The 22,831-nt window shown below is 35.6% G+C and overlaps 1 protein-coding gene across 2 annotated transcripts in view; it reads left to right on the top strand.

The window, feature by feature from the left end:
• The window catches only part of PKN2 (protein kinase N2), a 128,537-nt gene that overhangs the window by 51,719 nt on the left and 53,987 nt on the right, over positions 1–22,831 (top strand). For both annotated transcript variants that reach the window (XM_082649125.1, XM_082649124.1), the window contains 4 exons: positions 4,810–4,964; positions 11,884–12,001; positions 12,353–12,498; positions 12,589–12,802. In XM_082649125.1, the coding sequence (XP_082505251.1) occupies positions 4,875–4,964; positions 11,884–12,001; positions 12,353–12,498; positions 12,589–12,802 (568 nt within the window). In that variant the 5' untranslated portion in view covers positions 4,810–4,874. The remainder of the gene's footprint in view (positions 1–4,809; positions 4,965–11,883; positions 12,002–12,352; positions 12,499–12,588; positions 12,803–22,831) is intronic.

The raw sequence follows: 22,831 nt of genomic DNA, 5'->3' as shown, positions 1-22,831 counted from the left end.
AAGGCCTAAAAGTAAGTCCAAAAACCTTAAAACTCCTACAAGAAAACAGAGGCAGAACACTCTGACATAAATCACAGCAATTATTTTTTGGATCCTTCTCCTAAAATAAAGGAAATAAAAGCAAAATTAAACAAATGGAGCCTAACTAAAAAGCTTTTGCACAGCAAAGGAAACCATTGACAAAACGAAAAGACAACCTACTGAATGGGAGAAAATATTTGCGAATGATATGACCCAATGAAGGATTCATACCCAATATATGTAAACAGCTCATGCAACTCAACATTAAAAATAAATAAATAAATAAATAATGGGCAGAAGAACTGAATAGACATTTTACCAAAGAGAAAATACAGATGGCCAACAGGCATATGAAAAGATGCTCAACACTGCTAATCATCAGGGAAATGCAAACCAAAATCACAAAGAGGTATCACCTTACAGCTGTCAGAATGGCTATCATCAAAAAGTTACAAAAAACAAATGTTGGCGAGGAGGTAGAGAAAAGGGAAGCCTTATACACTGTTGGTGGGAATGTAAATTGGTGCAAACTGTATGGAGGTTTCTCAAAAAACTAAAAATAGAAATACATATGAACCAGTAATTCCACTCCTGGGTATATATCTGAAAAAAACAAAAACACCAAAAAGATGAATGCACCCCAATGTTCATAGCAGCATTGTTTACAATAGCCAAAGTATGGCTACAACCTAAGTGTCTATCCACAGATAAATGGATAAAGAAGCTGTGATATATATATACATACGATGGAATACTACTTAGTCATAAAAATGGCCAACAGAATTTTGCCACTTGCAGCAACATGGATGGATTTGGAGGGCATTATGCTAAGTGAAGTAAGTCAGACAGAAAGATAAATACTGTATGATATTGCTTATATGTGGAATCTAAAAAATATTATAAGTGAATATAACATAAAAGAAGTAGACTCACTGATACAGAGAATAAACTAGTGGTTACCAGTGAGGAGAGGGAAGGTGGGAGAGACAATATAGGTGTGGGGGAGTGGAAGGTACAAACTGTTGGTGTAAGACTCAAGGATGTATTGTACAACACCAGTAATAGCCAGTATTTTGTAATAACTGTAAATGGAAAGTAACCTTTAAAAATTGTATTAAAATTTTTAAAAATTAAAAAAAAAATGGAAGGAAGAAAAATAGTTTGAAAGGGAAAATAGGTGAAATCTAAGGAAGACAGCAAAGTGTTTCTCTAATCTCTAAATGAGTAAAAAGTGGTCTTTATAAAACAAGACATTTCTAAAGTTAAATTTCTGGCTTGGCATATACTTTTGTGACCGTTGCAAATTACTTAACCTCTCTGAGTTTGCTTTCTTATTTCTAAAATAAGGTTACACTACAAACCATTGTTAGTTCCTTTGAAGATTAGATGGCAGAAATAGCTGCTTAACTGAGCCCTGACATGTAATTTTATTGAGCCCTACACTTTAGCCTAAGCACTGTACAGGATTTATCTTCACAGTAACCCCAAATTTGTGGTTAGATAACTATAACACATATTAAGTAAGTATCTGATCAAGATCACACGAATAAGTAACAATCACAGGATTTTAACCCAGACATTCTGACCTCAAGAGCCCAGACTCTTAACTGTTGTGTTATTTCTTATGTTCTTAAAATTCTTATTAAAACTGAAAGTATACTTTTCTATGAAAACAGTGTTAGATATTATAATATTATTACGAATTCACAGACCGATAGAATCAGTGGGTATTTCAGTGTTTTGGACAACCTTCTTTAATGTGCAAGAATTTCTTATATAGTATCTTTAATGGTTTGTAATCTAGCTTCTATATAAATGCTTCCAGAGACAAGGGATTTTATTACATTTTTTAAGGTAAACCATTTAACTTTATAAGGAATTTCTCTTTGTCCTGGGATGAAATTTTTGCACTCACTACATTTACCCTTTGGTTCTAATTCTCTGCCCTGTGAGGAGATAGTAAGAAGACAGCTTCTTTTATGGACAGTTGTTTAAATGTTTAGGCAAGAATCATTTCTCTTACCCTAGGCTAAACACCATCAAGTATTTTACAGACAACAAATTTCCATACTTTTCTCAGCTGAGGTCCTTCTACTCTGAATGCATTCCAGTTCTTTTTAAAAATGTGCTTGCTATAAATTAACTTTATGTACCAAATTTTGTATAATTTCAGTTTCTTCCAAGAGTCTTGTATCATTTATGTTAAAAAAAAAAGCAGGAAGTGGGGGAGAAAACCTATCTGTTCACAGATCTGAATGCACTTTTCAGTCATTGCTATAAATGTGCACTTCATTTATGGACTCAACAGAGATATACTTGACACTTGTACACTGACTAGTACTAGTTACTGTTTACTGGATATTTACTATGCACCATGGCCTTTTCTAACCTCTTTATACATAAATTATTTAGTCACAATAATCCTGTGAGGTAGATGTTATTTTCACTATTTAACAGATGAGAAAAATGAGGCACAGAGCTGTTAAGTAATTTATCCCATATCACATGGTTTGTACTAAATCTCAGTGCCAAAACTGAGATTCAGACTTAGGCACAGCCAGTAGAGAGAGAAAGAGAGAGAGAGAGAGAGTGTGTGTGTATTTATTTATGTCTTAGTTTAGGCTGCTTTAACAAAATACCATAGACAGATGGCTTAAACAACAGAAATTTATTTCTCATAGTTCTGGAGGCTGAGAACTCTGAGATTAAGGTGCCAACATGGTCAGAGTTATGGTGATGGCCCTCTTCCTGGTGTGTAGACAGTGTCTTCTCACCATATCCTTACATAACAGGGAGACTGCCCTTATGACCTAATTACCTCCCAAAGGCCTCACCTCCAAGTATCCTCACGTAAGAGCTTCAATGTATGAATTTTGGGGGTACACAAACATTCCGACGATAGCAATATGTTAAGTAGTTCTTTTGTGTGCCTGATCTGAAAGCTTGTCTACCTTTTATAGTAGTTTTCTTTAAGCATATGTCAACTTATAAAAATCAACTTTTGGAGCAGCTCATTTGTAATTTGGGAATTCAGTAGCAATAGAAACCTTTCTTTTTTTTTTTTTTTTTAAATTTATTTATTTATTTATGGCTGCGTTGGGTCTCTGTCGCCGTGCGCGGGCTTTCTCTAGCTGTGGCAAGCGGGGGCCACTCTTTGTTGTGGGCTTCTCTTGCCCACACAGGCTCTAGGCACACGGGCTTCAGTAGTTGTGGCTTGTGGGCTCTAGAGCACAAGTTCAGCAGTTGTGGCACACGGGCTTAGCTGCTCCGTGGCATGTGGTATCTTCCCGGAGCAGGGCTCGAACCCGTGTCCCCTGCATTGGCAGGCGGATTCTTAACCACTGTGCCACCAGGGAAGTCCCAATAGAAACCTTTCTTGAATTTGAATCCTAGTTAATAACTGTAACTTCCTGATATGTAAAGTGTGGATAATATCTGTCTCAAAATGTTATTTTAAGGATTAATATGCATACATACACATTTGTGTGTGTGTATAATTATACTGTTATATATGTAAGTATACACACATACACACAGTGTTTAGTATAGCTGTTTACAAGGCTTTTAAATGGTAAAGAGGCAGCATAGCACAGCAGTTATTAAGCTAGACTTTGGAACAGAACTGACTTACTACCTGTATGACTTTGGGCAAGTTTCTTAACTTCCCTGTGCTCTAGTTTTCTTTTCAGTAATATAGGTGTAATACTTGTTTCAGGGTTGTTATGAGGATTAATGAGTCAATAAAGCCCTTAGATCAGGACTTAGACCTTGTAAAGTAGTATGTAAATGATAAAATATTATTTTATATCAGTATCTAACATAGCATCTGTATTTTTGTAAGTTAATTAACAAATTATGTTCAAATGTTTTTGAACTAGTGACTTTTTTTAAAGAAGTATAAAACCAAATATGAAACATATTTATTAAAATTGGTTAGTCACACCATCTTTTATTAGAGAGAGAAGGGAACCCTGAAGCACAAAGGTTAAATGACTTGCAGTTTAAGCAGTTTTCTGGTGATTACCAAGCTATTTATAACTAAACCAGGTCTATTACCCTAGTCTTGTAGCTTTATTTATTTATTTATTTTTTTAATCTAGAGACCTGGTGTGGATAAAACACAAAATAACTTCAATATGAAGAAATTTAGTTATGTGGTAGAATTATTAGATGTGTTTCAACACTAATGAGTTACTGAGAATAGTGTTCTATTTTGAAGTTTTTGTTTTTGTTTCAAAATAGAAGCACCATGGTATGCTTTATGAAAAGCAGTGGACTATACCCCCTACCATCATAGTAGAAAGCAAAATGTGAAGACTTTTATGCATACACTTAGATTATTTTCATTAATGCTAGCATTATATTTGAAGTACCCTTAGTCCTATTTATAGATAATTATTTTAGTATAATTTGTATAATTTTGAGTATGCTTTGTTCTCTAATCAATCAGGTAATAAGTAGGGAATTTAGTTTAATTCTTAAATATGCTAGTCAAATTGATTTGATTTAATTTTAAAGAAATTGTGTTAGAAAAACTTTGGACAATGATCTAACTCAGCTTCAGACTCAATGTAGTCACTTCTGCAGTATCCCTGGCAGATAGTTCTACAACTCTACTTGAATATTTTCTTGACTTGAATTCTTGTATTTTCTGTAAGCATAAGGAGATTCCATTTAAGTGACTTCAAGCTCATCTCAAACCTTGTAATTCTTTGAAAATATTAACTTCCAATTTTAAGCAGCAATTGGTCCTAGTAAATAATTTTTAATATACTATTTAACTTACAGATTGCCCAAGGACTCCAGATACTCCCAGTAGTGACCCTCGTTGTTCCACCAGCAATAATAGACTGATGGCCTTACAAAAACAATTGGATATAGAACTTAAAGTAAAGCAAGGTGCAGAGAATATGATACAGATGTATTCAAATGGATCTTCAAAGGTAAGTACAGTAAATAAATGTAAGTGTGTATACAGTCAACCCTTGTTATTCACCGATTCCACATGTGTGAATTAACCTACCTGATAAAATTTATTTGAAACCCAACATCAGTACTTGTGGTACTTTCACAGTCATTTGTGGGCAATGCACAGAGGGGTAAAAAATTTGAGTTATCTGATGTGAACGTTCACAGCTTATGTTGAACAAGATGATACTCTTCTTGTTTAAGCTCTTATGCTGTAAACAAGTATCCTTTTCATCGCCTATTTAGTACCACATTTTTTGCGTTTTTCTGCTTTTCATGATTTTGCAGTTTAAACGCTGTATTAGGATTTCTGAGATCATTTTAGCCTCCAAATCTGTGTATTGACAATACAACAAATTGGAAACAAAAGATTTCTAAAATATTATTTTAAAAATTATTTCTACCAAAATCAATCAATAAAAAATTTTTAAGTAAAATTGTGAGTAAAGGGTACACAGGAACTCTCTACTCTCCACAGAAAACTACAACTTTCTGTAAATCTAAAATAATTCTAAAACAAAAAATTTATTTAAAAACGTTTTGGCTATAATGAGTTTTCCATCACTACATACAGATCTTTAAGAAAGGACAAATGAAAAGAGAAGACGTTCTGTCATTAATGATTGTTTGGACTAGATCTTTGGATTCTCAGGGAATCTGGTATGGGCATGTAACTCCTAATTAAAAACCAGTGTTACGGGGAACACTTGTTACTAATAGGAATGTGTCCTTTTTCTGAGATATAATGTGGAAGAGAAAATGATAGGAACAACTGAACCGGATTAACATGAAGGTCCTTTCCAATCTAAGGTTCTATAGTTTTATAATTTGCAAAACGTCTTAGAAAGGTTGATTTATTATAAAATCCACCATTCTACTTTCAACTCATTTATCTTAAAGATTTTTGCCTCTGCAAATCAGTTTCTTCCATATTTTAATAGATCTTAAGTAATTTCAGAATAAAAGTTTTAGGTATTTCTTTTTGTTTTTTAAGTTTAGGAAGAATTTGAAATTGGGGGGAGTGGAGGGGACAGTAGGAATCTTTGCTTGGAGACAAGTACCCTATGTACCCATTCAGATGAAATTTGTGAAGATGCTGAAAAGAGAGAAATGTGTATATGTATAAGATTTTTTTAACCTTATTTATGAAAATTAGTTCAATTGTATGCCATATTCAAAATAATTTCTAAATTATTTTTAGAGAAATGTATTTATTCCTACTTGATGTATTACTTACATGATCCGATACTTGATAGTATACTACTTCACTAACTTTGAACATTTATTATGGGACTTCAATAACTTTGAACATTTATTATGGGATGGTAGAGTTGGTTTTTCTATTGTTTTTAATATTGACCTTTAGTTTGGGGTTTTTTTTTTTTCATTTTTATCAGATGTTATTTTGGGCTTTTTTTCTTTTTTTAAGGCAAATACTGTGTTCTTGGAACTGTGAATGCACCATATTATGCTGAGTGTTTTAAAATTAAAACACCTCTGGAGTAAGGTTTTTTAACCTACGGTTGCTGGATTAGATTGAGAGGTTCATGAATCCTTTGAAGTTATAGGAAAAGTGAGTGTGTATATTGATAAATGGATGAATAAGAGGGCCATAGGTTTCACTGTATTCTCAAAGTGGTCTGCAACCAACACCCCCACTTCCCAAATTTAACAGGTTTATGGATGTATTAAAAGGGAAATAGATAACTTACAATAACCACAAGTCCAAAATAAACAGGGCTAATAGTAAGCCTGCTAAAACAAATAGATAAGTTCCAGTAGCCTTTTATTTTTAATTAGGAGATCCATTAATTTGAGAAGGGGTCAAGTGGAGGTCCAGAGCATATTAACAGCTGCTATAGTCTCTGAGGTAGGCCTGCCAGTTATTCTTGTCGAGATTTGGTGGTAACTGTTTCATTTCTCATCTTTAAACTTCTCATAGGATCAAAGTATATCTTTATGAGAATAGGGAAAGTTGTACATTGAAGTTATATAGAATATTAATTTAGTCATTACGTAGTTAACAGTTTGATAACTATTATGTTGGGCTCTGGAGTATGAATATTATAAAAGTAGTGTCTTATACGTAGTAGGTACTCAACAGATAATATCCTGCTTTCAAGAGACACACTACCTAAAAAGCAGATCTCATGTATAAATAACTACAATATATAATAGTGGTATGTTCAAGTTACTTAGAAGCACAGTGGAGAAGAATCACTTAACTATCAGAAGAAATAATTAAAGTCTTAGTATAAGACTTGAAGGATGATTTAGAGTTTAAGAAGGAATTACTTTCTAGGGATAGTGATGTGGGTAAGCCCAGTATATACAGGGTAAGGAACTGTGGGATAGAGTGGCTTGCTCTAAGGATGTGCTTTCGTATGGCAATTTCTTATCTGACATACCTGAGGGAAGGTAGGATGCACTTCTAATGGTAACAGTCATCAACTCTAGCAGTTATTTTCAATGAAAGGCCATGCCCTACTGGGGTAACATCTGAATCTGCAGAAAGACACCTTTTATTTGGGAAAAGTCCTTCAGATGAATCCAACAGGACTTTTTCTGTTCCCCACCAGAAGAGCTTTAAGCACATGAAGTATAGTGAGAGGTGTAGCATAATGAAAGACAAACCAGATTATAAAGTACTTTGTACAAAATTAAGCAGTTGAGATTCTATCTTAGAAGGTGTAGGGAGTTGCTGAAAGACTTTTAGCAAAGAAAATACACGATCAGATTTACAGTTTAGAAAGTTCACATCCATCTTCCTCAGACTTGAAGAATTAATTAGAGAGGGTCAAGTCTACAGGCAGCAAGTTTAAGGAGGCTTCTGTGGTAGTCCAGGTTAAACATGCTTAATGCCTTTTGTAACAGCAATGAAAGCAAAGAAGAGAGAGTCAAGCAGTTTTGGTAGAATAAATGTGTGGTGTCTGGATATGAGGAAGAAGGAAGAATTGAAGATGGTTCTTAGATTGGTTATGTGAACAGACTGATGAATGGTGGTACCCTTCACAATGATAGGTAATTCATAATGGGGAGCAAATTTAGTGATAGGTATGATTAACTCAGCTTGGCAGTAGATAGTCCTCTTCAGAACTCTGGTTATTGGATTCTGTATGATAAAATTATTACCCCTGAACATTTTATAGCCAAAGTTGTCTTTTCAAAAGTTAAGTCAGATATTTTCACACGCTTGTTCAAAACCCTCCAGTGGCTTTCTAGCTATTTTAGAACAAAATCCAGAGTCCTTACTGTGATTCTGCAAGTTCATACATGATTTACCCCTGGCTACCTTCCAATCTTATCTTCCAAAACTCTTTCATTCTCTCTCATTACCCTCTAGCCATATTGACTACTTTGCTATCTTTTGGACATACCAAGGACACTTTTACCTCAGGGCCTTTGCATTTACTGTCTCTGCCTAGATAGCTCTTCTCCCAAGTACTTTCATGGCTTTCTCTCTCACTTCATTACAATCTCTACTCAGATGCTGCCACTTCAGCAAGCTCTTCATTACTATCCTATGTAAAATAGCAACCCATGTCTTTCCTTATCCCTTTCACTGCATTACCACTACCTGAAATAACAATCAATTTCTTTATCATCTATTTTCAACATTAGAATGTAAATTTCATGGCTAAGTAGTACCACTGGTTTTCAGAATAATCTCTGAGGAGTTGATAAGACATGCTGAAGAAATGTTTCCTGTTCATATATTCATATGACAAACTAAGCTATTTATTAATATCTGGGGTTCTTTCTAGCCTCTATCACTTTTTTTTTTCTTTTTTTAAATGCTTCCAAGTCTTTTCTTTTTCCTCATTTGAAAGTACTGGACCATCTATCTAGGCCTCCCTTTCTCAGATCTTCCAAAATTGACATATTCCAGTCTTAACCTATATTAAAAGCTCACAAAATTTTTCTGGATTCCGTCCACTAAAACTGATCCCATCTTCCTGTGAATTTTTCTGTGACTACTTTTAACATTCTGTTACATATAATAATATCTGTATCTCTTCAAACTATAAGTTTTATAGGGTAGCATTCTAACTGATTAATCTTTGTATTTTTACTGGATGTGGCAACATTTAATTCACGCAAAGTAAGCCATAAATATGTAATGGAAAAATAAAGATAATTGGTTTATTTATTTCTGAAAGCTGTGTGTATAGTGTAGTTTATTATTTATAATATCACACTATGACTTTTAAAACAAAAAGTTATTTTTTATAAAGTAAAAAAGTATAATTTGAAAATATAAAATGTACTTGATTTTTATTTATAATTGTAAGATATTGTACATTTGAAATATAATTACTTGTAGAATGTAGTATGCTAATTACTAATAGTTAACGACTTTATCTAGTCTGTTAGTTTGAACCATATGAAATTGCTGTTTTTTTAGTTTAGAATCAGATATTGGCATGTTCATATGGTTCAACCTATATATGTAAAAATCTTCTCATAGTTTTAGCATAAAAGCCAGTATTTCTCTAATATATAAACCAGTTCATATGCTTTGGATCTAGCTTTCCTCTTCAACATATTAGGTGCGCAACACAAAAATCCATTGAATGCCTGAAAACATAAAACTGACAATAAAAATTCATTGAATGCTGGAAAGCATAAGACTGACATGTAGTAACTGTAAATTGCCTGTGATAGGTAATATCCAATGTCAGTTTTAAAAACCTTTATCATACTTTGACATCTATGTACATCTTCCAGAAATATGTGTGGGAAAAATCATTTACTTTTTAAAATGAAATACAAATGCTTTTCCTTGCACGTTGAATTGAAATAGTTAAGAAGGGCATTTCTAAAGAAGGGCATTTCTAAAGAAGTAAATGACAGAACTACTGTCTTTTCGCATAGTGATAAAATAATAAAAGGAGTAGCTTAATTGAAAAGCATATATAAATATTTATACTTTTACATTAGAACTTCATTGAGATCCTATAATTAATCATTATTTTTATTCCTCTAAAAGAGAACATTTTAATGCCAATCATATGCTAGGTAATATAATTTTAGTTTTATCTAATGCTTACAGAAGCTCTGTATTTTAGAGAATGGTATCCCTGCTTACATAGTTTCTTCAAGAAACCTATTTGTCCCATTAAATTTGTCCCATTAAATTTGAAATACTAACTTTTTCTCTTACTCTAATCTGGTCTCAGAGAAATAGAAAAGTTATTTCATATCTTCAGTTTGATGTTCCTGATACTGGATAACAAGAGGAATTAAAAAGTATTTTTATTTTAAATTTGGAAGGTTAATAGGTATATTCATAAAAGTATATCTAATGAGTCATAGACAAACACCAGATTCAAGCTAATGTTCTTAATGGTAAAGCATAATTTTAAAAAAGTATAGTGTGTGTGTGTGCTTCATGTTGTAAATGAATATTTAAGGGACTTAGTAAACTATTTAAGCCCAACTCAATGTGAAATCCAAATATTTTATTTAATAAAGAACAAAATCTGACCAGAAACTCTCTCCTAAATGAGTGACCATGGGAACAGGAGAGAAATGAAAGAAAAATTCATAAGTTTGCTAATTGCTTTTTCCTCCACTGTATACAACATGTTTAACTAGTTATATTGGTGTTTAATGTGATATATATCAGCTCACTTTTTTAATGTGTTGTATTGGTGTTTAATGTGATATATTTCAGCTCACTATTTTTTCCTCGTATATATTGTCTCTCCCATCACAAGTATCTCCATCCTCCCCTTAATTCAGTGTCATGATGTACTGTGTGTGTTTGATTTATTGATATGATGCTGCACATCTGATGCTTGTCTCTTAGCTAGTAGTTTTGAGTCTTCTGGAGAATATAGGTTGATTGTATGCTATTTTATTTCCAGATTAATACTGACTGCCTCAGTGATAAAAGTAGAGATGCTTAAATAATATGCAAATATTGGTCTTTCTTGTGAATAAGTGCTTCCTAACTTGATGCTTAGTTTTATCATTTCTTTTTTGTGGATTGAAGCCTACTAGACTTTGACAACTAATATAACTAAGTAGGAGATGGCATTAACTTCTGTTACTTTTCTCATGAAACGTTTGAAAAAAATTCTGTTAGTTTTCTGTGGTTGCTGTATCAAATTATCAAAAATTTAGTGGCTTAAAACAACACAAATTTATTACATTACAGTTTCATAATTGAGAAGTCCAAAATGGATTTCACATTCTGGAGGACATAGGAGAAAATTTGTTTCCTTACCCTTTCCATCTTCTAGAGGCTGCCCATATTCCTTAGCTCGTGGCCCTCTTCCTCTGTCTTTGAAGCCAGAAACAGTGGCTCCGGTTCTTCTCATGTGACCTCCTCTTCTGCCTTCCTCTTCTACATTTAAGGACCCTTATGATTACATTGGGTCCATCTGGATAATCCAGGATAACCTCTGTATTTTGAGGTTGGGTGATTAACAACCTCAGTTCCATCTGCTATCTTAATTTCCCTTTCACATGTAAAGTAACATTCACAAGGTTCTGGGGATTGCCACATGGACATCTTTGGGTTGGGTCATTAAATGGTAAGTTTTTTGTGATTCAGTATTACTGGAACTAAACTGGGAGGTAGGACAGTAACATTATTTCACTTATATCAGGACCTTTCTTGAAGTCTTTAGACATGATAGAAGTTTATTCACTATAACTTACTCCCTAACTTTTAACTAATGGAGTTGTTTTTCTTATTTTTCACCCTATCAGTTTGATGCCTTTCAAAATAAATGTATCTACCCCAAGTATATATATTATAGTGCTCACAGTATTCTTTTGACCCTTGTTTTTCACTTGCTGATGTCATTTGATCTTACTTAGAAGTTATAAAAATGGTTTATTTGTCTCTGTAGCTGCTTACCTTTTCAAACTTATTCTTAATAGGATCGGAAACTCCATGGCACAGCTCAACAGCTGCTCCAAGACAGCAAGACAAAAATAGAAGTGATACGAATGCAGATTCTTCAGGCAGTCCAGACCAATGAATTGGCTTTTGATAATGGTGATGGAACAGAGATAAATTGTCATTCTTATTATTATGGGCATGTATAGTGGTAAATAAATTTTAAGGAAAGAAGTGGTGGTTCAAAATTAAGGAGGAGGAGGCATTCTTGAGTTTTTATCTTGAGTTTTTATCTTTGAGTTTTTATCTTTGAGTTTTGATGGCTAAGATGAAAGACTGTATTTTAACATTGTGTCTATTAAGTATTACTTCAGTGTTTATTGACTTTTAAGAACTAACTTTTAATGTTGTAAGAACTTATTTCTTTTTCTTGAGTTTTAATCCCTACGTATTAGAAAGTCAAACAAATGGTTCAATTAAGTTTGTTTTTTTTTTTTTGTCCCCCTCTAGCCAAACCTGTCATAAGTCCTCTTGAACTTCGGATGGAAGAATTAAGGCATCATTTTAGGATAGAGTTTGCAGTAGCAGAAGGTGCAAAGAATGTAATGAAATTACTTGGCTCAGGAAAAGTAACAGACAGAAAAGCACTTTCAGAAGTAATTTTAAATAAAAATTTTAACTTAATAAATATGTTAGTCAAAGAATATAACTATTTAAATGACACCATTGTCTTTTCCCTGTTTAAGGCTCAAGCAAGATTTAATGAATCAAGTCAGAAGTTGGACCTTTTGAAGTACTCATTAGAGCAAAGATTAAATGAACTTCCCAAAAATCATCCCAAAAGCAGTATTATTATTGAGGAGCTTTCACTTGTTGCATCACCAACACTAAGTCCACGTCAAAGTATGATATCTACACAAAACCAATACAGTACCCTATCCAAACCAGCAGCACTAACAGGTACGTAGCATATATCATCCTGATTTTTTTTTTATTTTTCGTGCATTTTTAATCTACATCTGGTTCTGGTTTAATAAATGAATAAAAATGTGTTTACAGAATTTTTAAATATTGTGGTAAGATACACATAACAAAATTTATTATTTTAACCATTTTAAAATACACAACTCATAGGCATTTAGTATATCCAAGCTGTTGTATAACTATAACCAGTTTCTAGTTCCAGGGTATTTTCATCACCCCAGAAGGAAACTCAGTACCCATTAAGTAGTCATTCCCGATTCCTCCTTTCCCTTCAACCCCTAGCAATCACTATTGGCTTTCTGTTTCTATAGATTTGTCTATTATAGATGTTTCCTATAAATGGAGTTATATAATTTGTGGCTTTCTGTGTCTGACTTCTTTCACTTTCTGTACTGTTCAAGGTTCTTTCTTCTTGTAACATGTATGAATATTTCATTCCTTTTTATGGCTAAGTAATATTCTGTTTTACAGGTATATATCTGGTTTTATTTATCTGTTTGATGGACATTTGGGTTGTTTCTACCTTTTGACTACTGTGAATAGTGTTTCTATGAATATTTGTGTGCAGGTTTTTGTTTGAACACCTGTTTTCAGTTATTTAGGGAATATACCTAGATGTATAATTACTAGGTCATATGATAATTTTATGTTTATGTTTTTGAGGGACCATCAAACTGTTGTCCATGGGGGCTGCATCATTTCACATTGACAGGGGTTCCAATTTCTCCACATCCTCAACAACACTTGTTATTTCCCCCCCTTTTTTTTTTTATTATTGCCATCCTACTAGGTCCATTATTGACAGTGAGGTAGCGAAGTTTCCAACTATTTTTGTAGACTTTCCTATTTCTCCTTTCAGCTATGTAAATTTTAGCTTCATATATTTTCAGGCTCTGTTAAGTGCATATATGTTTATAATTTTTATATCTTCTAAATGTATTGACTATTTTATCAAAATATAATATCCTTTTTCTCCTGTAACAATTTTGGATTTAAAGTATTTTGTCTGACGTTAGAGTACCCACTCCAGCTCTCTTTTGGTTACTGTTTACATGAATATCTTTTTCTATTCATTCTCATTCAGTTGATTGTGTCTTTGGATCTAAAATGAGTCTCTTTTGGACAGCATATAATTGGATCATAGTTTGGGTTTATTTATGTATTTTAATCCATTCTGCCATTCTCTGCCTTTAATTTGAGCCGTTTAATCCATATGTGTTTAAGATAATTACTGATAAAGTGTAATGCAATTCTGATGCTGACTCCCCAGAGTTAGGTCAAATTTCATAGGTTCATGGCACAGTCCCCCACAAGACTGTCCTCGTTTCAGACACAAGCTGCCAGGTTGGAGTTTCCCCAAACACTCACACTTCTGACCAACTGGCTGCAAACTCAGGGGTTCCTACTACCACCTCATGCTCAGTAATTCCATAGAACAACTCACAGAACTCAGGAAAGCTCTGTATTTACAGTTACAGTTTTCTTACAAAGGCTACAGATTAGGACCAAAGAAGAGACACTTAGGGAGAGATCTGGCAGGGTACCTAAAGTTTCCTTGCTTTCAGCATGCAGCACCCTCTGAGAACATCAATTTGTGTCCCCAGCCAAGAGTCTTACTTTAGCTGTGAGTATTCAGAATTTTTTTTGTGGCTTTATTACATAGGAGTGATTGAATCATTGGCCACTTTGATTGAAGTCAATCTCCAGCCCCCAACCTTTTTCTGAAAGACCAAAGGTCAGGTTGATATGTGGCTCAAAGCATGAGCCCTCTAACTATGTAGTTGGTCTTTATGGTATAGCCAGCGCCCATTCTGGAACTGTGTATGGGCCTACCGAGAGTCACTTTGTTAGCATAAACCCACATGTGGTCTGAGGAGTCCACCATGAATAAGAAAGATGCTGCTATTACTAGGGAAATTGCAAGGGTTTAAAAGCTCCCTCTTAAGAACCAGGGAAATAAACCAGCCAAATTCATTATTATAGAACAAAGAAGCTTACATCGGCCGTTTTGCTAATTGTTTTCTGTAAGTCTTAATCTTTATTTTCCTGAATTCTTTTGCTTTCTTTTGTGTTTGATTGACTTTTTCTAGTTTACCTTTTTTATTCTCTCCTTGTTTCCTTTTCTGTGTGTGTGTGTGTGTGTGTGTGTGTGTGTGTGTGTTTCAAATCTTTATTGGAGTATAATTGCTTCACAATACCGTGTTAGTTTCTTTTGCACAACAAAGTGAATCAGCCACATGCATACATGTGTCCCCATATCCCCTCCCTCTTGAGCCTCCCTCCCATCCTCCCTATTCCACCTGTCTAGGTCATTGCAAACCACTGAGTCGATCTCCCTGTGCTATGCTGCTGCTTCCCACCAGCCAACTATTTTACATCCGGTAGTGTATATATGTTGATGCTACTCTCACTTCATCCCAGCTTTGCCCTCCCACCCTATGTCATCAAGTCCATTTTCTATGTCTACCTCTTTATTCTTGCCCTGCAACTAGATTCATCAGTACCATTTTTTTTTCTTTTTAGATTCCATAGATATGCATTAGCATATGTTATTTGTTTTTCTCTTTCTGACTTATTTCACTCTGTATGACAGACTCTAGGTCCATCCACCTCACTACATATAACTCAATTTTGTTTCTTTTTATGGCTGAGTAATACTCCATTATATATATGTGCCCGATCTTCTTTATCCATTCATCTGTTGAGAGACATTTAGGTTGGTTCCATGTCTTGGCTGTTGTAAATAATGCTGCAGTGAACATTGTGGTACATGTCTCTTTTTGAATTATGGTTTTCTCAGGGTATATGTCCAGTAGTGGGGTTGCTGTTTCATATGGTACTTTTATTTTTAGTTTCTTAAGGAACCTCCGTACTGTTCTCCATAGTGGCTGTATCAATTTACATTCCTACCAACAGTGCAGAAGGGTTCTCTTTTCACCACACCCTTTCCAGCATTTATTGCTTCTAGCTTTTTGTTTGTTTTGTTTTGTTTTGTTTTTTTTGTGGTACACGGGCCTCTCACTGTTGTGGCCTCTCCCATTGTGGATCACAGGCTCTGGACACGCAGGCTCAGTGGCCATGGCTCACAGGCCTAGCCGCTCCGCGGCATGTGGGATCTTCCCAGACCAGGGCACGGACCCATGTCCCCTACATCGGCAGGCAGACTCTCAACCACTGTGCCACCAGGGAAGCCCGCTTCTGGCTTTTTTGATAATGGCCATTCTGACTGGTGGTTGGTGACACCTCATTGTAGTTTTGATTTTCATTTCTCTAATAATCAGTGGTGTTGAGCATCTTTTCATGTGCCTCTTGGCTATCTGTATGTCTTCCTTGGTGAAATATGTATTTAGCTCTTCTGTCCATTTTTTAATTGGATTGTTTGTTTTTTTGATATTGAGCTCCATTAGCTGTTTGTATATTTTGGAGATTAATCCTTTGTCTGTTGTTTCATTTGCAAATATTTCTCCCATTCTGAAGGTTGTCTTTTTGTCTTATTTATGGTTTCCTTTGCTTTGCAAAAGCTTTTAAGTCCCATTTGTTTATTTTTGTTTTTATTTCTTTTTCTCTAGAAGGTGGGTCAAAAAAGATCTTGCTGTGGTTTATGTCAGAGTGTTTTTTCCCATGTTTTCCTCTAAAAGTTTTATAGTGTCTGGTCTTACATTTAAGTCTTTAATCCACTTTGAGTTTATTTTTGCGTATGGTGTTAGGGAGTGCTCTATTTTCATTCTTTTACATGTAGCTGTCCAGTTTTCCCAGCACCACTTATTGAAGAGGCTGTCTTTTTTCCATTGTATGTTCTTGCCTCCTTTGTCATAAATTAGGTGCCCATATGTACGTGGGTTTATCTCTGGGCATTCTATTCTATTCTACCATTGATCTATATTTCTGTTTTTGTGCCAGTACCATAGTGCCTTGGTTACTATAGCTTTGTGCTATAGTTTGAAGTCAGGGAGCCTAATTCCTCCAGCTCCGTTTTTCTTTCTCAAGATTGCTTTGGCTATTCAGGGTCTTTTGTGTTTCCATACGAATTGTAAGATTTTTTGTTCTAATTCTGTGAAGAATGCCCTTGGTAGTTTGCTAGGGATTGTATTGAATCTGTAGATTGCTTTGGGCAGTATAGTCATTTTCACAGTATTGATTTTTCCAGTCCAAGAACATGATATATTTCTCCATCTGTTTGCGTCATCTTTGATTTCTTTCATCAGTGTTTTATAGTTTTCTGAGTACAAGTCTTTCTCCTCCCTAGGCAGGTTTATTCCTAGGTATTTCATTCATTTTGTTTCAGTGGTAAATGGAAGTGTTTCTTTAATTTCTCTTTCTGATTTTTCATTGTTGGTGTATAGGAATGCCAGAGATTTCTGTGCATTAATTTTGTGTTCTGCAACCTTACCAAATTCATTGATTAGTTCTAATAGTTTTCTGGTGGCATCTTTAGGATCTTCTATGTATAGTATCATGTCATCGGCAAATGGTGACAGTTTTACTTCTTCTTTTCCAATTTGTGTTCCTTTTATTTCTTTTTCTTCTCTGATTGCTGTGGCTAGGACTTCCAAAACTATGCTGAATAAGAGTGGTGAGAGTGGACATCCTTGTCTTGTTCCTGATCCTAGTGGAAATGCTTTCAGTTTTTCACCATTGAGAATGATGCTTGCTGTGGGTTTGTCATATATGACCTTTATTTTGTTGAGGTACATTCCCCCAATGCCCATTTTCTGGAGAACTTTTATCATAAATGAGTGTTGAATTTTGTCAAAAGCTTTTTGTGCATCCATTGAGATGATCATATGTTTTTTATTCCTTAATTTGTTAATGTGGTGTATAACATTGATTGATTTGCATATATTGAAGAATCCTTGCATCCCTGGGATAAATCCCACTTGATCATGGTATATGATCCTTTTAATGTGCTGTTGGATTCTTTTTTTTTTTTTTTTTAAGTGGCAGTAAAAAATATATGTGGTCAACATTGTTACTTTCACTTGCAAATAAAAGAGTTGGGATGTATAGAAACCTGTACTTAACTTTTTATCAAGAGTACTTATCATCAAATTACTCCCATCCAGGCTTCTGCAGGTCTGGAATTTTCTTTCCACTGGATAGGAGTATGTGGTGGGAATTCCAGTTAACATTTTTATTAAAAAAAAAAAAAAAAAGAATCAGCATAGTCAAGTTGTCTTAGTGTTAAGGATTTCTGTTTGCTAGTATTATGATCATCAGTGATATTGGTCTATAATTTTATTTTTTTGTGATGTCTTTTTCTGGTTTTAGTATCAGGGTGATGGTGGCTTTGTAGAATGAATTTGGGCGTGTTCCTTCCTCTGCAATATTTTGGAAGAGTTTGAGAAGGATCAGTGTTAGCTGTTCTCTAAATGTTTGATAGAATTCACCTGTGAAGCCATCTGGTCCTGGACTGTTGTTTGCTGGAAGATTTTTAATTACGGTTTCAATTTCATTACTTGTGATAGGTCTGTTTATATTTTCTAATTCTTCCTGGTTCAGTCATGGAAAATTGTACCTTCCTAAGAATTTGTCCATTTCTTCGTGGTTGTCCATTTTATTGGCATATAGTTGTTTGTAGTAGTCTCTTATAATCCTTTGTATTTCTGTGGTATCAGTTGTGATTTCTCCTTTTTCATTTCTAATTTTATTGGTTTGTGTCCTCTCTCTTTTTCTTCATGAGTCTGGCTAAGGGTTTATCAATTTGTTTATCTTCTCAAAGAACCAGCTTTTAGTTTTATTGATTTTTGCTATTGTTTTATTCGTTTCTATTTCATTTATTTCTGCTCTGATCTTTATTATTTCTTTCCTTCTACTGACTTTGGGTTTTCTTTGTTCTTCTTTCTCTATTTGTTTTAAGTGTAGGGTTAGATTGTTTGAGATTTTTCTTGTTTACTGAGGTGAGATCGAATTGCTATATAAACTTCCCTCTTAGAACTAACTGCTTTTGCTGTGTCCCATAAGTTTTGGGTCATCATGTTTTCACTGTCATTTGTTTCTATGCATTTTTAAATTTATTCTTTGATTTCTTCGGTGATCTCTTGGTTATTTAGTAGCGCACTGTTTAGCCTCCATATATTTGTGTTTTTTTCAGGTTTTTTTTCCTGTAATTGATTTCCAATCTCATAGCGCTGTGGTCAGAAAAGATGCTTGATATGATTTCAATTTTCTTAAATTTTGCGAGGCTTGATTTGTGACCCAGGATGTGATCTGTCCTGGAAAATGTTCCATGTTCACTGAAGAAGAAAGTGTATTCTGCCACTTTTGGGTGGAATGTTCTATAAATATCAATTAGATCCACCTGGTCTATTGTGTCATTTAAAGCTTGTGTTTCCTTATTTATTTTCTGTTTGGATGATCTGTCCATTGGTGTAAGTGGGGTGTTAAAGTACCCTGCTGTTATTGTGTTACTGTCGATTTCTCCTTTCATGGTTGTTAGCATTTGCCTTATGTATTGAGGTGCTCCTATGTTGGGTGCATAAACATTTATAATTGTTATATCTTCTTCTTGGATTTATCCTTTGATCTTTATGTAGTGTCCCTCCTTTTCTCTTGTAACAGTCTTTATCTTAAAGTCTATTTTATCTAATATGAGTATTGCTACTCCAGCTTGCTTTTGATTTCCATTTGTATGGAATATCTTTTTCCATCCCTTCACTTTTAGTCTGTATGAATCCCTAGGTCTGAAGTGGGTCTCTTAGACAACATATATATGGGTCTTGTTTTTGTATCCATTCACCCAGTCTGTGTCTTTTGGTTGGGGCATTTAATCCATTTACATTCAAGATTATTATCGATATGTGTGTTCCTATTACTGTTTTCTTAATTGTTTTGGGTTTGTTTCTGTGAGTCTTTTTCTTTTGTGTTTCCCACCTAGAGAAGTTTCTTTAGCATTTGTTGTAAAGCTGGTTTGCTGGTGCTGAATTCTCTTAGCTTTTTTTTTCTCTCAAAAGCTTTTGACTTTTCCATCAAATCTGAATGAGATCCTTGCTGGGTAGAGTAATCTTGGTTGTAGGTTTTTTCTCTTTCATCACTAAGTGTATCATGCCCGTCCCTTCTGGCCTGCAGAGTTTCCACTGAAAAATAAGCTGATAACCTTTTGGGGATTCCTTGTATATGTTATTTGTTTTTCTTCCCTTACTGCTTTTAATATTTTTTCTTTGAATTTAATTTTTGTTAGTTTGATTAATATGTGTCTTGGTGTGTTTTTCCTAGGGTTTATCTTGTATGGGACTCTCTGTGCTTCCTGGACTTGGGTGACTATTTCCTTTCCCATGTTAGGGAAGTTTCCCACTATAATCTCTTCAAATATTTTCTCAGACCCTTTCTTTTTCTTTTCTTCTTCTGGGACCCCTATAATTCGAATGTTGGTGCATTTAATGTTGTCCCAGAGGTCTCTGATACTGTCCTCAAGTCTTTTCATTTCTTTTTCTTTATTCTGCTCCTTGGTAGTTATTTCAACTGTTTTGTCTTCCATCTCACTTATTCTTCTGCCTCCGTTATTCTGTTACTGATTCCTTCTAATGTATTTTTCATTTCAGTTATTGTGTTAGTCATCTCTGTGTGTTTGTTGTTTAGTTCTTCTAGATCTTTGTTAAACATTTCTTGTAGTTTCTCAATCCATGCCTCCATTCTATTTCTAAGATTCTGGATCATCTTTACTATCATTACTCTGAATTCTTTTTCGGGTAAGTTGCTTATTTTCTCTTAATTTATTTGGTCTTGTAGGTTTTTACCTTACTCCTTCATTTGTGACATATTTTTTTGGCATCTCATTTTTTTATTATTATTATTAGTGGGATTGTGTTCCTGTCTTACTGGTTATTTGGCCTGAGGCTTCCAACGCTGGAGTAGGCTATTGGGTAGAGCTGGGTCTTGGTGTTGAGATGAGGATCTCTGTGAGACCTCACTGATGAATATGCCCTGGTGTCTGAGGTTCTCTGTTTGTCCAGTGGTTTGGACTCAGAGCTCCCACTGCAGGAGCTTCCACTCGACCCTGGGCTCGCAAATCAAGATCCTGCAAGCTGTGTGGGGTGGCAAAAAAAAAAAAAAGTAACAAAGTAAAAAATAAAATTAGACTATGAAACTAACAGATATGTTATTAGAAAGAATGTAAAAATAAAAATATAGATGAATCAACACCCAGAAGGTACATCAGTACCACAATCATAAAAAAGAGGAGGAGGGAAAAGAAATAAAAAAAGGGGTGGGGGATGTGGGAGGCCTTGGCTGTGGAGAGTGGGACCTAGGCAAGGGTGAGGTTTGGGCAGTGGGTGGGGCCAATGCTCAGGACCCAAAGGGCTAGAAAAGGCCCTGGGGGCTGTGGGGGGTGGAGCTTAGGTTCAAGGAACAGAAGGGGCCCAGGTATGTCCCCCACCCCTGGCCTCAGAGGTCAGGGCACCTCACCGGGGAGCCCAACAGGCTTCCTGCTCGAGTGGGCAGGACAAACGCCCTCTCCTCTCCTGCTCCTCCAGTCTGGAGTCTGGGAGGGCCCCTCCCGCTTGCCTCTCCTGATTCCCCCATCCTCCCTCCTATGCCCCCAAGGACCCACATAGCCTGGAGGGGCCCTGGAGGGCAGGTGATTGGCCTGGGAGTTCCGCAGGCTCCCCAAACCTGAGTGGGCTGGCCAATTGCCCTCCCTCTTCTCCCGCTCCTCCCAAAGGGCACCTCCTGCCTTCTTTTCCTTTCCTCCCCTTGGCCTCCTTCCTATACCCCCAAGGACCCAGGCAACCTGGAGGGGGCTTTGAGGGCAGGGGATTGGCCTGGGAGCTCAGCAGGCTCCCGGGGCCCCAGTGGGCAGGGCAATCGCCCTCCTCCCCTCACCCACTCCTCCCAGGGTGCCCCTCCCACCTGCCTCTCCTAATCTCCCCAGCCTCCTTCCTATGCCCCCAGGACCCACATTGCCTGTATGGGGCTTTGGAGGTGGGGGAACCGGCCTGCCTCTCCTATCTCCCCGGCCTCAGGAGGGCTGATCTTGTCTGGCCTCTACTTCTTCTCTCCCCTTGGTCCCCCTACGTCCTACCAGTTCACTCTGGGGTTCCTCCCATGTCCTTGGGGGTCAGAGTCCCCCACCAGCGACTGGCAGGCACCCTAGTTGTGGGAAGACGCTAACTCTGTGTCTTCCCACAATGCCATCTTGACTTCTTCCCCCTTTTCTGTGTATTTTTAAATTACTTTCTTAGTGGTTACTCTAATGGTTACAGTTAACAACCTAAATTTATCACAGTAGCCTACAAAAGCTCTGCTCCTATACAGCTGTGCCTCCCCATCGTTATATTTTTGTTGACACAGATTATGTCTTTATACATTGTGTGCCCTTTATATTATATTATTATATATTAGATTATAATCGTTGTATGCATTTGTTTTTTAAGTCATACAGGAAACAAAGTTACAAATTGAAAATATAGTAATACTGGCTTTTTAATTTACCAAGTTAGTTTTACTGGTGTTATTTTTTCTGTGATTTCAAGTTACTGTCTAGTGTCCTGTCATTTCAATCTGGTTGACTTGTTTTAGCATTTCTTCTAGGAAGGTCTACTAGTGATAAGCTCCCTTAACTTTTGGGAATCGCTTATTTTCTTCATTTTTGAAGGTTAGTTTTGCATTTATAGAATTCGTTGACAAGCTTTTTTCTTTCAGCATTCTAAAAATTTCCTCCCAGTCCCTCCAGGCCTTTATGCTGTCTGATGAAGAATCAACTTTTAAACTTATTGAGGATTCTTTCTAAGTGACGAGTTGCTTCTCTCTTGCTGCTTTCAATATTCCCTTTTGTCTTTGGTTTTCACAATTTGATTATAATGCATCTCAGAATGGTAATTTCTTTTGAGTTTTTTTACTTGAATTCTTTGAGCTTCTTGATGTGCAGATTCATGTCATTAATCAGATTTGGGAAGTTTTCTGCCATCATTTCTTCACATATTCTTTCTGCCATTTTCTCTCTTCTCTCCTTCTGAGATCCCCATAATGTGTATTTTTGTAGTCTTTATGGTATCCCAGAAATCACCT

The sequence above is a fragment of the Grampus griseus genome, assembly GCF_964374135.1.
Source record: "Grampus griseus genome assembly, chromosome: 1".
NCBI lineage: Eukaryota > Metazoa > Chordata > Mammalia > Artiodactyla > Delphinidae > Grampus > Grampus griseus.
The sequence above is the reverse complement of the archived record's forward strand: the minus strand, read 5'-3'. Positions and strand labels throughout refer to the sequence as shown.